Genomic DNA, 14,754 nt, shown 5'->3' with positions numbered 1-14,754 from the left:
TATTGCATGAAAAAACAGCCCATTCATTCATTTCAGGTGGTGTGTCCTGTTACCTGTTTTATGTGCAGTTTCAATTTGCACATTTTCAATATTGTCTTTTTAAACAAATGATAATCTGCAAGTCAGCGCCTCACTAGAATATTTGTGTGTTTTTTCACCTCAGATTTTTAATTGGAAGCAGGGTCAGGCAGCTTGTCCCAATATACATTGTTGTGCACAAGTCGCTGTTTCCAGAATCTCTACCACAAAGGTTGGCGAGTGAAAAGTGGCTATAACCCATTGTCGCTATGGATAGGAGTGTGTTTGGTTGTTAGTAATAATTCATAATTAACATAGATAATTGCATAATTAATTAATTATAACAATTAATAGAATTATTAATATGAATTAACTATTACAGGGCACCACCTGGAAACCGGGACCAATAACCAAACAAGGTAGTCTCATAAAAGAGTTCACCTAGAATATTAATATCTGAGTGATATCAACATTCACAGGTGAACAAAGAAGGGTTGAATTCGAGCTCTGACTCCCTCAATCAGCCACTTTTCACAATATGTTAAACACAATAATGACAAAAGAAACTTCTCTTTAAAGATTTATTATTTAACTTAACAGAATTAACAAAGTTAACAAATGCTTCATTCAATAAACTACTATTCTAAAATCTCATTCTACCAAAGCAAAACACAAACAGCTATGTATGTGTGCGTGTGTGTGTGTGTGTGACAAGATGGCGGCGTGATGACGTCGAGGGTTTGAGGCACGGACGTGACTATGGGAGGAAGTCATGTCACGCGAGAACCAAATGATGGAAGTACGGCAGTGTCTTGGTTTGACAATAGCAAGATGGCGCCGCCTGGTGGTTGGCTTCTTGCACTCACCAAATTCCATGAAAAACACACGTTTCTGATGGCGGATAACGAGGGACAAGTCCCACATTATCTGACCATCAGATGTGCAAAAAGATGTCGGTGCGTGTATGTGTGTGTGCAAGCTTGTGTGTGCGTGTTAGTCGCAAAAGAGGGAAGAAAGAGGAGAGAAAGCGACCGTAAGGGGGAGAGACACAGAGGGCATGCGTACAGATGGCAGTCTGTAATGCAAGTTGTCTGGTTTCTGATTGACAAGGCAACTTACTTTCTCACTCATGGTGGCACAAACACAGCAGTAGTCCCAAGTCTAGTGTGGTGAACACAACTAAACAGGCAGAAAACTTAAAACACAATACAATACAACACAATACAAATGGCCTCGGCGGTCCGTCAATCCACACAACAAAACAATGATAGCAATAAAGCTTAAAAAGCTAAAAGTTAAACAACAGCGCTGATGCTGAAACTAACACACTGTAACACTGCCTCTGCCCAGACTTAAGCCTCTTACTTGGTCGCTTCAGAAAGCGAGCAGGGTGTGTGTTAAGTCCATCTTTTGGTCCGGCTCAGTTCCTCGACTCGGATGCTGACGGTGCCGTGCTTCTGTCAGCAGACTTAATGGTGAGCTGGTCCTCAGCAGCGTGGCCGAGAATACAGCAGTTGACTCAGTGGAAGAAGAGCAGGGCAGAGAAGTTCCGCATCTTCCTGAAGAAACTCCGTTTCTTCCTTCTGCAGGATGTGAGAGTGCTGGTTGCAGCAGCGGTCTCTCTTGGATCCAGGGATGATATTCGGGTGAACACGGTGAAGTCTCATCTCGTCCGGCGAGGGGAGAGTCTTCCGATCGGTGGGGGGAAACACGTGCATGGGGTCCCCCCTTTAGTCAAGCTGACTCACAGAGGGACAGAGGTTCCCCCTAGCTCAGTTGACATGGCAAGGGTGTTTCTCTGGGTGTCCTCTGGTTTTAAAGGGGCGTTGATGTCATGGCTGTGTCATCATGATGCTCCTCTGTGCAGGAGAGACTGTTGTTAAGACCATTTCCTGTTTAGCACCTAGGTGTGAACGTGGTGCATGGCGCCTTGTGGCCAGGCCTCAGGGTTTATATCTAGGCCTTCTTTGTGTGACCTCATGGTTGAGGCCCAACACCATTGAGTCACAATGATGAATTTTCCCCTTGAGTGCGGGAGCTGCGGCAACCCCTTTCCCTTTCCATTCCCCATCACCTGATGTCCCTGTGCCCTCCTGCACACCTTTTTCCACTTCCCCAATCTGCCTAGTAGTCTTCATGCCAGTCCATTCCCAGTCATTCATTAGCAATCCAGCCATTTTTTCCATCCAGTTTGTTACACCTCCTAGGCTTGGGACAGTGTTGACGGTAACGCCATTCTGGTGCACTGCCATTCTGTTTGTGATCCTGTGAAAAGTGCTTGGGGCATTCGTGATTCCTTAGGGTATACGATTAGATTTGTAGAAACCCTAAGGGGCACACAAAGGCTGTCGTTGGTTTATCTGCCTCACTCGTCTTGATTTTATAATACCCCGCCTTGAGGTGCATCAAAGAGAACCATTTTGACCCAGCAAGAGCTGAAAAAGACTCCTCCAGATTTGGCAGTGCATAGGTGTCACAAATGGTCTGCAGATTTAGCTTCCGATAACCCACACATAGCCTCACATCACCATTCTTCTTTCGCACTACCACAATAGGCGATGAAAACAGGGACTTGAACTCTCTGATAACACCAGTATCTAGAAGTGCTTTAATATGCTTTTTGACTGCGTCAAAATCATGAGGGTGAATGGGTTGAGATATCTGTTTGAATGAGTCTGAATTTGAATTGAGTCTTGTCTTTCAGGTTTATGTGATGTTGAAGCTTGGTTGTGTGACCAAAATCGAGATCATGTTGTGAGAAGACATCGGAGAAAGTGTTCGACTTTTGAGTGGTTCTGTGGTTCCACTCTTCAGGGAGTGATGAAGTGCCAAAGTGGTGCCAAAGTTTAACAAACAAAAGCCCTTGCATTTCTTTGCATACTTCATTTTATTTGTCACCAGATTAGCTACCAGAGATAAAAATAGAAGCATTACAACCTTAAACTATGTTAAAAGCTCACTTGAGTACTGAGTAACAACATTTAGCTGCTTTAAGCAGCGCAGGTGGTGACTGACTGACATGTTTGTCCCTCAAGTATTACCATAGCTGTATGCACTTGCCTCGCTGCTGTGCTGAGACTGTTCATTACTAAAAAACAGTGTTGCCAACTTAACGACTTTGTCACTAGATTTAGCAGCTTTTCAGACCCCTTTAGCAACTCTTTTTTTCAAAAAAGTGGCTAGCAACATATCTAGTGACTTTCTGGACAGAGCTTAACTCCTCTCCTTGAAGGGAGTCATCAGTATTTCTCAGCTAATGAGCGCTAATGTGGCTCTCTGGATTGACTGTTCAGTGGGACAGAGCAGCAGCACATTCAATGACCAATCATTGATCTTCATTGTTTTTATTCTAAATGATTTAACTTTACTATCCAAGTTTGATTTTGTTTTATCAAAATATTTAACAATAGTGAATTTATTCCAGTACATGATCATCTCTCTATTCAACTCTCTATTCACAGCCTGCATAAATATTATTATTAGGGGCCGAGCCCAAAAGGCAGAGGACTACTGTAAAACAGTATAGGCTAAGGGCAAGGGCACTATTGTTTTTCGTGTGTTTGTTTGTTTCTTTCTTTCTTTCTTTATTATTACGCCACTTAAAATTTGACCCCCTAAACATGCTCAAAAACTCACACGCACATCAGGTCTGGTGAAAAATGTGGTAAAAAGTAACCCTCAAAGTGCCAAAATGCGCTCTCTAGCACCACCTATGTTACTAAAATGGCCGCCACAGCCCGTAGGAATATCATAGAGAGATCAAACCAAAACTCAATTATTCATCTCATTAAGACCTACAAATCATTCACTGACACCCCTGACCTCAATCCAACAGGAAGTCCGCAATTAGCCTTTCAAAATAAGACTTTGCCCCAATTTTGGCCCCCGAACAAACGCTATCTCCTTCAAGGGCATTAATGGTATCGGCTTCAAACTTTAATAGGTGACTTATGACACTATGCTTAAAAAAAGGTGTTAAAAACTTTGTTATAACTCGAAGTTGCAGTGCCACATCACACCTTACAATGTAAAACAATGGGGAGGCAATCTATGGGCATGAACTTTGTGTCAAACAGAGGCTTCTGACATCTAAACTATAAGTTTGACTACCTTCAAACCTGTATCAATGGATTCGCCACAAAATTTCCTACTAAAAAATATGATTTTTGATGTAAGATTTGGCCAAAGTAATGAGATTTATGAGGAGATTTCACAAAAAGCGTAACCTACAATTCTCCTCTCCAACTGCTCCTGGTGATGTCACTCCCTCAGTGCTGTGAAACATTCTGCAATACACACTCATTATAAAATCCCAGGAGGAGCAAGAAAAGACTTTAAAACTCACACTCTAATATCTCAAAAACAATAAAAGATAGAAAAAACATGTAAATTCAAGATTTGTAGGTCAAAGTCTCATGGCTCATTTAAAGTTCAAATGAAGTAAAGTTATGTTCATAATAATAGCAGTGTGTTTAAAAAGGTGAGTAAACATCAAAATACTTCAAATAAATTGTATTTTAATGAACACAAATGCATTGGGGACACTGCACATTCTATTTCAAAGCAAGAAAATTGGAAAAAGTCATTGAATTTGATGATATTTTACAGAAAGTCAAATATAATGTTCAAAAAAATAGCAGTGTTGATTTCTTTCTTTACAAACTCAAAAATGTACTGTATAAACTAAGAAATGCTTGAAGATTCAACTTTCCTGAGAATCATAAACTAATATTTAGTTGCATAACCACGGTTTCTGATAACTGCTTCACATCTGTGGTACATGGAGTCGACCAACTTCTGGCACCGGTCAACAAGTATTGCAGCCCAAGACAATGCACTACGTTCCACAATTCCTCTGCATTTCTTGGTTTTACCTTATGAACAGCATTTTTTATGTCAGCCCACAAGTTTTCTATGGGATTAAGGTCCAGGGATTGTGCTGGCCACTCCATTACTTGAATTCTGTTTGTCTGGAACCATGATTTTGCTCGCTTGCTGGTGTGTTTGGGGTCATTGTCTTGTTGAAACACCCATTTCAAGGGCATTTCCTCTTCAGCATACAGCAACATGACTTCTTCCAGTATTCTGATGTACTCAAACTGATCCATGATCCCTGGTATGTGATAAATAGGACCAACACCATAGTATGAGAAACATCCCCATATCATGATGCTTGCACCACCATGCTTCACCGTCTTCACTGTGCACTGTGGCTTGAATTCAGTGTTTGCAGGACGTCTGACAAACTGTCTGTGGCCCTTAGACCCAAAAAGAACAATCTCACTCTCATCATTCCACAAAGTATTACGCCATTTCTTTTTAGGCCAGTTAATGTGTTCTTTGGCAAATTGTAACCGCTTCAGCACATGTATTTTTTTTTAACAATGGGACTTTGCGGGGGCTTCTTGCTGGTAGCTTGGCTTCACATAGACGTCGTCTGATTGTTACAGTACTCACAAGCAATCTTAGATCTTCTTCGATCCTCCTAGAGCTGATCATTGGCTGAGCCTTTGCCATTTTGGTTATTCTCCAATCCATTCGAATAGTTGTTTTTCTTTTTCTTCCTCGCCTTTCTGGTTTTGGCTGCCATTTTAAAGCATTTGATATCATTTAATCATTTTCTGCACTTCTTCATAGGTTTTCTCCTCTTTTATTAATTTCTTAATCAAAGAACGCTCTTCTTCTGAACACTGTCTTTAACGACCCATTTTACTCTGTTTTTCAAGGACAAATGCACAGCCAGCATATACAGCGTCAGTTGCCTTGATCCTTAAATAATGGCCACCTGTTTAAAACCTATTTTTTTCACATAATCAATGACCTCACTAATTGAACTCAGCACTGCTGTTTTTTTGAACACGCCCCTTTCAGTAGATGATTCAGTTTCACAGAATCAGCAGCATGCACATCATGCCTGTTGGGTCTGTTGGTTTTCTATACCTTTACTAAACCTTCTAGAAACTTACTTGCAGTGGAGAAGTTGAAATTCTAACAAAAACAGTGATTTATCTTGCTAGTGATGTGGGACTGCTATTATTTTGATCACAACTGTATGTATCTAAAACTATGTGGAAGCAGTAAATGTTCAAAAAGGTGTGGGTTTGCTCACACTCTCCATTCAAATATATGAGTATTTTTCTGTGTCCAGCTGCAGTTACTTATTGTCTCTACACACCTGACAGTACACATGTCAATCAAGCTTTGACCAGGTCATGTGGGTTAAAAGTCTTTACTTTTCTAAAAATAGACTTGATGAAAATTAGGAAATTCATTTGTTTTACACACAAAATCATCAAGAGTTTTCAATTTACTAATTGAAATTCAAGTGAATGGGCCCAAAACTTGCATGATTTTGATGACACAGATGTGAGCAAGACAGACATGTCTCACCCTGCAGAAAATTCTCATCCTGTCAATCAAACATTCAAAATAAAAGCACACCACACTTGTAAGAAATATCCATCATTTTTAAAAAGCAAAATGATCTGATCCCAAAGGGCCAGAGTGGGAGATCCCACCAACGCTGCTTGCAGCTTTAATTAGAGGTAGATTCAGATGTACATTGAAGAGCTGCTTGAAAAGCTAAATTTAACTTAATTTAACTTTATTTTCTTAAAATTTTTAAAAATCTTGTATGTATGTAATTATGCCATGACATCATATATATGTAAATCAGCATGTGAAGTCATCTAGCAACATCTAGCAACTTTTCCTGCAGGCTTTAGCTATTTCCCACTGAAAATAGTTGGCAACACTGCTAAAAACCTGTTAACTTCACTCAAACTTGACTCGACTGCCAACACTCATAGCAGCTCTCGTACACAGTCACTTGCCTCCACACATCTTGTACATGCTGATATACTGCCTGTGTGCTGAACAATACAGACCATCAATGATTTTTCCTCTATAATGTCTCAAAGGCATTTTGTTAGTTTCAACCAAGAAGCTTTATTCTGTAATACTAAATATTTTTTCATGACTGCTCTCTGATCTGTGGCCTGAATATTCTGTGTGAGGCCAAAACAGCATCTGTGATCACAGAAGATGCAATAGCAAGACATAAGTTGGTTATTTCTGCATGTTTGAACTGGGTCAGTTTCCAGGATGTAGGTTATAATTCTAAAACCTGATACTCAAAATGTTGTGATTGATTGAGTTTACAGATGTGTTTAAACAAATATTGTTGTTAATGTAAACAGACATTTCATCAATGTGGTAACTCTTTTGCCTGTATTTCAGCTTTAGTGTGAGGTTATGCAATACTTTTTTGGTACAGAACAAACTGTCAAGTGGATTGAAAAATGCAGCATGTCTATTTCCACAGCAGTCATTTTGCTCATGTATACTGTTCCATTTTCTCCCCCTAAGTGCTGGACCCACCTCTCCTGTCACATTTGTGGGATACAGTGATAGGAATTATAATGCCATTGTTTAGTTTTCTATTTCTAAAACTGCTCATTTTGTGATTTTGTAGCATCAGCCCTCTTCTGTCTTATAAAATGAAAATGGCAGCAGAGAGAAAAAACATACAACAGATTGTAATTCCTTCGTAAAACTGACAATGAGTAAAGTGATGCGCAGTTTTGTCATGTACTGTTCATATGTACAGAAGGAGAAGAAAGGATTTTCACAAATTTTTGAATTCAGTTAAAGTCTTTGTAGAGCAGATCTCATCTCAGTCACTCCACATCCTCTCTACAGTATGTTGGCATCACAGGAGCCAGGCTGCAGTATCTGAAGAGTCACAATGAATTTACTAGCTTTTCTAAACCAGGGGTAGAACAAGGCATATATCACAGGGTTCAGGCAGGAGTTAAAATGCAAGAGAGAGAGCACAAATAATTCAGCTGAAGTATTGGGTGAAATGTACCCTGCAAGAGAAACCCAATAGTATGGGCATAAACATATTAGAAACACAACTACAAGAATACCAAGAGTCCTGGCTGCTTTCAACTCAGATTTCTTTGATGTTAGAGTCAGCGAAACCTGGAGTGTCACAGCTGCAATGTGAGAGCGCATTGCCCGAGCCTGAGACACAGCCACTACAAACACTCTCATATACAGGATTATGATGAGAGTAACTGGAACAATAAAGCTCAGAACAAAGTCAACAAGTCCTGAAATATAGTCAATGGCAAACACACACTCTCCCTGACAGGAATTATGCTTACCTGGTTGAGTCACTTCGTCCTTTGTAAAGACAATGCTGAAGAGAGCAGAAAAGAACCAACACAGACAAACACAGAGTTTAACTCTTCTCACAGTGATTCTGGTGGTGTAATGCAGAGGGTCACAAATAGCCACATAGCGGTCAACTGATACGAGCACCATGTTTCCTACCGAGGAAGAGGTAATGATGAAGGATATATAATGACACAGAAAACACATGAAATCACCAAGAAACCAGCAGGATGTTTGTTGGATAACTGCTCCCGGCATCACCACGAGGCCCACGAGAAAGTCTGATACAGCCAGAGAGAAAAGGAGGAGGTTGGTGGGTGTGTGGAGCTGCCTGGAAATAAAGAGAAATGCATCATTAAACCAACAAGTCTTTATATCTAAATGATAAAACAACTCAAACAACTATTCCAAAAAACTGTGAGTGTTTTCTGACCTGCCACATCTATAGTTAACACATGGTTAAGTGTAGACAATCAAAACTACTTGGTTATGGTTGGCATACATTGATTATTGGGGGGAGACAGGACATGAACCACTGTCTCCAGTGTTGCAAAAACATTAGCAGTAAGGCACAATATTAGTCTAGTGTTCCAAGGTGCAACATTACTTAGTAGTAGCTCAAACACAACTCTTCTTTTAAATCTAACTGTATATATTAATACGTTTTAAAAATGTAGGATCTGCAGATAATCGTATCTCTGCCTGAAGTAGGAGACTGAGATGATGACGAGCAGGTTGGGAGCCACAGTGAGCAGAGAGAAGGAGGACAGCAGAATCTTCAGAAACACAGCTTGGAACCCAGAAGACATTGGCCTCCTGCAGGAAGTGTTGAGGAGTTGTGGAAAGCAGAGCTCTGCTCCATCCTGGACCTCCATCATCAGAGATCATGAGAGAGCTGCAGCTCTGGCAGCTTTCTGACCAGAACTCTGAGTTAAACAACTACTTCATCTCTTCACTCACCCCACCCCCCTCTCTCTTAGTCTCTGTTGGACTGCGATGTCCCTCCTCCTGCTCTCTACACATCAAACCTTCATTATCTCATCACTTTCCCTCTGACTTTTGCAACTTTCCCTCTCTCATTGCCTCTCTCTCTCCTGCCTCCTATCTTTGTTGTTCTCTGTGCTTGTTTCCTTTCTTTTGTCCTACTTCTGCCTTTTTTCATGTCACTTAATGTTTAAACAGACAACAGTGTTGCATGAAAAATCAGCCATTCATTCATTTCAGGTGATACTTCCATCCCCCTGTTTTTATGTGCCGTTTCAATTTGCTCATTTTAGACATTCTCTTTTTAAACAAACTAGTGCAGTGCCCGTTCAAAACGTGCCTTGTTGGAACGGGCTGATTTCTCAATACCTAGAGAGAGTTGTGCCCCTCCCCTTAACGCCTGAGACGCAGACTATCAGTAGACTCTACAATTTATCGATGTTCCCGAAACGCCTGCAAGACACTATAATTTACCCATGTTCTCTAAACGCTTCACACGCAGGCTATTGGTAGACGCTGCAATTTACCGATGCTCCCTAAATAGCTCACACACAGAATGTTTGGAGACTACAATTTTGAGTTGAGCTGAAGTTGATCAGCTGAACTGTAGTGCCCGTTCAAAACATGCCTGAGACATCCTGCAGTATGTCTTGAGCATAAATACAAAGTTCTCGCATGTGAGGAACGAGAATAGAGCTTAACTCTCCAAACTTTTTCAATTCATTCTCTATGATAGTTCTTATCACTATGAATGTAATCCCATCTCTGACCACAATGTGGGTTACAATGGCAGAATGGCGTTGTCTGTATTTCTGCTCGTTGAATCCATGTACAGAAGAAGACGCAGAAGCAACGTTGTTTATGAGGTATTTTTATATATTTCTAAATGTGCCTGAGACATCCAGCACTAAGTCTTGAACGAACATGCCAAGTTTCGTTCACAGCACACAGTTCAATAGTAGAGCTTAAGTCTCTGAAACATTTTCAAGTCATTAACACTATGGATGTTATCTCACCTCTGACCACAATGTGGGTTGCAATGGCAGAGTGGCGCCGTCCATATTTCCATTCGTTGACTCCACAGGCAGAAGAAGCAGCAAATCATCATTGTAGAAACAACATTGTTTATGACGTATTTCATATATTTCTGAACGTGCCTGAGACATCCAGCACTAAGTCTTGCATGTACATGCCGAGTTTCATTCACAGTAACGTTACACAGATCTTAGGTCTCTTAAACGTTTTCAAATCATTAACACTATGGATGTAATCCCACCTCAGACCACAATGTGGGTTTCAATGGCAGAGTAGCGCTGTCCATATTTCAGCTCTATAACTCCACGGGTTGAAGAAGCAAACATTATTTATGGGGTATTTTTGAGCAAAACTCAAGACCATGAAATGCCCTCTCATCGTCTGATCCATGTGCAGCTCATCCTGTCTTCACACTGTTTCAGTGTTTTTCACTCCAGGACTGACGCCAGTTTCATAGACAACACATTCGCAATGCAGCTGGGTAATGGGTGGGAACCCCTGGTCAAACCCATTGAAGTAAGCATCCTGGACATCATCTCTTGGTGACTAACAGAACTGTTCCTGTCCAGCTGGGTGTGTCAGGTAACCACCATGCAACACTCACCTTCCATGTCACTGACACACCTCAACTTCCTCTCATTCTGGTGTTTCCATGGCTATGCAGGCATAACCCTCACAAACCAGTCATCTAGGGTTATTTTGGGATGGGGTGACCACTGTTATATTGTTTACCTCACATCTGCTCTGTCTTAAGCTCCCAGTAACACCTCTGTATCTGAGTGTCCAGATCTCTCAGGAGTTCCTTCAGAGTACCTGGATCTGAAGGAGGTCCTTAATAAGACCAGGGCCATTTCCCTTACTGCCCACCATCTGTATTACTGTGAAATTTACCTGCTCCCAGGCACCTCTCCTCTCAACGGACACCTCTACCCTTGTCTGCCCCTGAAACCTAAGCCATGTAGAAGTACATCAGTGAGCCCCTGGCAGCAGTTGTCATCCGGCCCTCCCACTTTACTGGGCAATAAATGGCACAGCCATCAGGAGCAATTTAGGGTTAAGTATCTTGCCCAAGGACACATTGGCATGTGGACTGGAGGAGCTGGGAATCGAACCGCCAATCTTCCGATTAGTGGACGACCCGCTCTACCTCCTGAGCCACAGCCAGTAACAACAATACAACCATAACATACAGTGGAAACTACTTACAATGAAACTGACATACAAACAATAGAAAATGAATCTGAATATGAATCTCTCTCTCTCTCTCTCTCTCTTGTCTTTTTAAAAATGAGTCAGGAAGACGTCAGCAAAGCCTAACTTTACTTTTAATGTTATCAAATGAAGAGAAATGTCCTCCCCTCTTCCTTGTAATGTTTTTGTCCTCCCTCATGGCAGGGTTACAGTTCTGATCAGATTGTGATTGGCCACTGTAGTGTGACATATTGCACTTCTCCAAAAGTTGTACTAGTTCAACTTTCTCACTGCGGGCCCCTGCGGCCCCCACCCCTGCAGCCTAAACACACAACCTGTCTGCGTCCAGCTGGTTACCTGACATTGGTGCTGCGTGCATGTTGAAATCATGATGGGAAAAAGAAAGTCTCTCAATGAAAAACGTAGTCTCCTTGAAGTTTATGACAAACTGCCAAAAACAAGTCAATGAGATGCAGCAGTGAAACAACAAGCATTTGAAACAGCTGTTCTGTATTTTGAAACTGAAGCTGCCCATTTCATTATTTTATATTCATGTAATAAATATACAAATGTCAATAAGATGGTAATCGGCATAAGAAATTAAGAAAAAGAAAAAAAAGGTTATAGTAATCATCCGCTTATAGTGATCAATTTGACCTAGACGGACGTGATCACTATAAGCGGTTTCCTGTACTGTATCCTTCTTTCAAGCCTTGGAAAACACCCAGACCAATATAAGACCAATATGATATGTTGATGTACAAGTCTGTTTCATAAATTATATTATTATTTCATCTGTTTATTTGCAGTGAGCTTGAACTTAAAGGGATAGCTACCTGTACCAGTTGACATGTGACACTGTGTCACAGTATACTCTATACTGTGTTATACTGCTGTAAAAGAAAATTGAATAGTAGGTTATCATTTTATAAATCTTTTGTATATATGTTACAAATGTTTTCAAACTAAGGAGTCAATGTTTGTTATCAACTGAATGTGATGTAATGTCATCGTCATTTTGGGGACACATGTTGGTGAAGAAATCCTACTCCTAGGCTAGTTGAATTCTTGAACCTGTTTCTATCTGAGGGTTGCTTGCTGACCTCTGGGGTTATCTAGAGATATCTGTCTTAAGAACATCATGCTTTCTCTCCAAAAATACAAGATGATTGTATTTTTGTTTGTGTTTGGACATTTGTATAATTGTTACTGATGATGTGATGGATTGTACAGTGTTTACAACTGCTTCAACAAGTAACAATGTTTAATGCTTTCTTTATGTCTCCATGTGCCTTCTTTCTCGAGAGAAAATTTCCACAACATTTGGGGGCTCGTCCTGGATGCTAACCCACTGGCCTTTTTCCTGGGAGAGTTGACCTGTCCAGTGGCCAGGACCTATCCTAGGAGATTGCAGAAACCTCGGGGACCTATATAAGTTAGGGTCTTTTTGCGAGAGGGCTGGGGTCACCTTCCAGGAAATGGGGACAGTGGTGAGCAATCTTTGGTTTGTTGGTAATTGTGATTAATTCTGTGGAAATTGCATTTGTTATTTGCTTCCAAAATTTTTAGGGAAAAGAAGGGAGTTTAGTTCGAAGGCATGCATTGGTGGTTGTTGAAGTTTTAATGGCGTCATAGATACTCTAAGCTTAGAGAGGGAATTCCTAGGGAATTTGCCTAAAGTGAGAGAAAAGTGTTCTCTTGCCTAAAAAGTGCACAGAAAAGAGGCAGGGTTAGAGTCCGCTGCCAGGGTCCCTTTCAAGGTTAAAGTCCTTGATAAAAGCTAATAGGGGTTAGAGTCCCCTGGGCTAAAAGTGCGAGGTAAGATCGGGAACAACAAACGTGAGCCTGCATACAATACGAGGTGAGATCAGAGTTCCATCAATATGTGAGCCTGCGTAACCAAAAGCCATAGAAATAAAAGGGGTTAGAGTCCCCAAAAAGGCCTAAAATACGAGGTGAGATCAGAGTTCTATCAATATGTGAGCCTGCGTAAATTGTTAAGAAGCGCTTAGTACGGTTCGAGTCCGTGCTGTACAGTACTGTTTTTCTTTGTTTGAGTTACTGCATTTTGCTGTGCGGGTATGTGTCTGCAGCTCCTACCTGCAAAGAAGTTAATGAGAGGAGAGTTCAGAAAAGGTTTAACTTTCCAAAGCAAATGTTAGCAATAAGTTGTTAAACTCGGGAGAGTAAAGGAAAAGGGGAAAAAACATTTAAAAAAAAGAAAAGGAAAATGAGTTATGATGGCTCTGTTGCCAAAGTGGCATAAGAATTCAGGATTCCCTCAATATGGGAGTCTACAACATGCTTCTCTTAGGAATCTGAGATAAAAAATAGGTCTTAAGTAAGAAACCATAGTTGTTGAATATTGTTTGTGTTTAAGTAGTTGTACAAGAGTTTTGTCTTGGTTAGAAGTTGTCTGATCAAGAATTGAATTGAAAGAACCATGAATTTGTACAAGGGTTTGTTTTATTGATGCATCACATGATTAGGCTCTTTCTGATGATGGAGATGTGTTTAGATTATTGAACACAGGAGGGAATCAGTGAGGAACTGAAGAGACCTACAACTCTGATATAGAATTTGTGTATGACTGTTTTGTTGTTGCATTGCACGGTTAAACATGATGTGTGTTAAAAGGGTAGACATTACATGCTGTAGCTTCGGCCCACACCTGTTTCAACTGTCTTTAAGTCGTGTTTCAACTGTGATGTTGGTATTAATTGACTGTGTTTGAGTTTTGGACAGTTGGGTTGGACGAAATGGGACTGTTGAAGACGTCATCGAGTGTGAAGTCATTTTGAAAGGTTTTGTGGGACAGAGTAAGCAGAGAGGCCTACACACAGGCAGGGTCTAAAATAACCCTGTGCAGCAGTTCCCCCAACTCCTTCACATGAAGGCATGTGGTCATGAACGACACTGAACTGAGTTTGGACAGCAAAACTGAAGCTGCTTTGGGGCACCAGGGCTGTGAGGAAGCCACAGGAAGGACCAGGAGGGTCATGTGGATAAGCCTGGTGTAATACGAGGACAAAAGGACTCGATTCAACACTTGCTATAAGCTAGTGGCTGCAAGGGTCTGAGCAAGACTGGTTCTGAGAAGAGCCTGCTTGAACTCTGACTGCAAGAGTTGTTCTCACAAGGCTGGGACAAGCAAAATCAAGTTTCTGGGACAGTGTTTAGAGGTTTGGTAAGATCGTCACTATCGAACCCAGGTATATGGCTCTGGGACAAGGAGAAACATCAGAGCAAGGGACATTGTTCATCATCATGGGACACTTTTCATCTAGTTATTGTACACTGAGTGTTGTATAATACATGCAGTTTCATGTTTGAGAATGTCTTAAT

The 14,754-nt window shown here is 41.0% G+C and overlaps 1 protein-coding gene across 1 annotated transcript; it reads right to left on the bottom strand.

The window, feature by feature from the left end:
- Positions 1-7,665: 7,665 nt before the first annotated feature.
- On the bottom strand, positions 7,666-9,345 carry LOC122992540 (trace amine-associated receptor 13c-like). Its single transcript, XM_044366371.1, has 2 exons — positions 8,902-9,345; positions 7,666-8,530 (listed from the first exon to the last, which is right to left on the bottom strand). The coding sequence occupies exons 1-2, from the start codon at positions 9,075-9,077 to the stop codon at positions 7,714-7,716; spliced, it is 993 nt and encodes a 330-aa protein (XP_044222306.1). The 5' UTR covers positions 9,078-9,345; the 3' UTR covers positions 7,666-7,713.
- Between the last annotated feature and the right edge of the window lie 5,409 nt (positions 9,346-14,754).

This window comes from Thunnus albacares, chromosome 11, assembly GCF_914725855.1.
Source record: "Thunnus albacares chromosome 11, fThuAlb1.1, whole genome shotgun sequence".
In the NCBI taxonomy this organism is placed as follows: domain Eukaryota; kingdom Metazoa; phylum Chordata; class Actinopteri; order Scombriformes; family Scombridae; genus Thunnus; species Thunnus albacares.
Note: the sequence above shows the minus strand (reverse complement) of the source record. Positions and strands in the feature narration are given on the sequence as shown.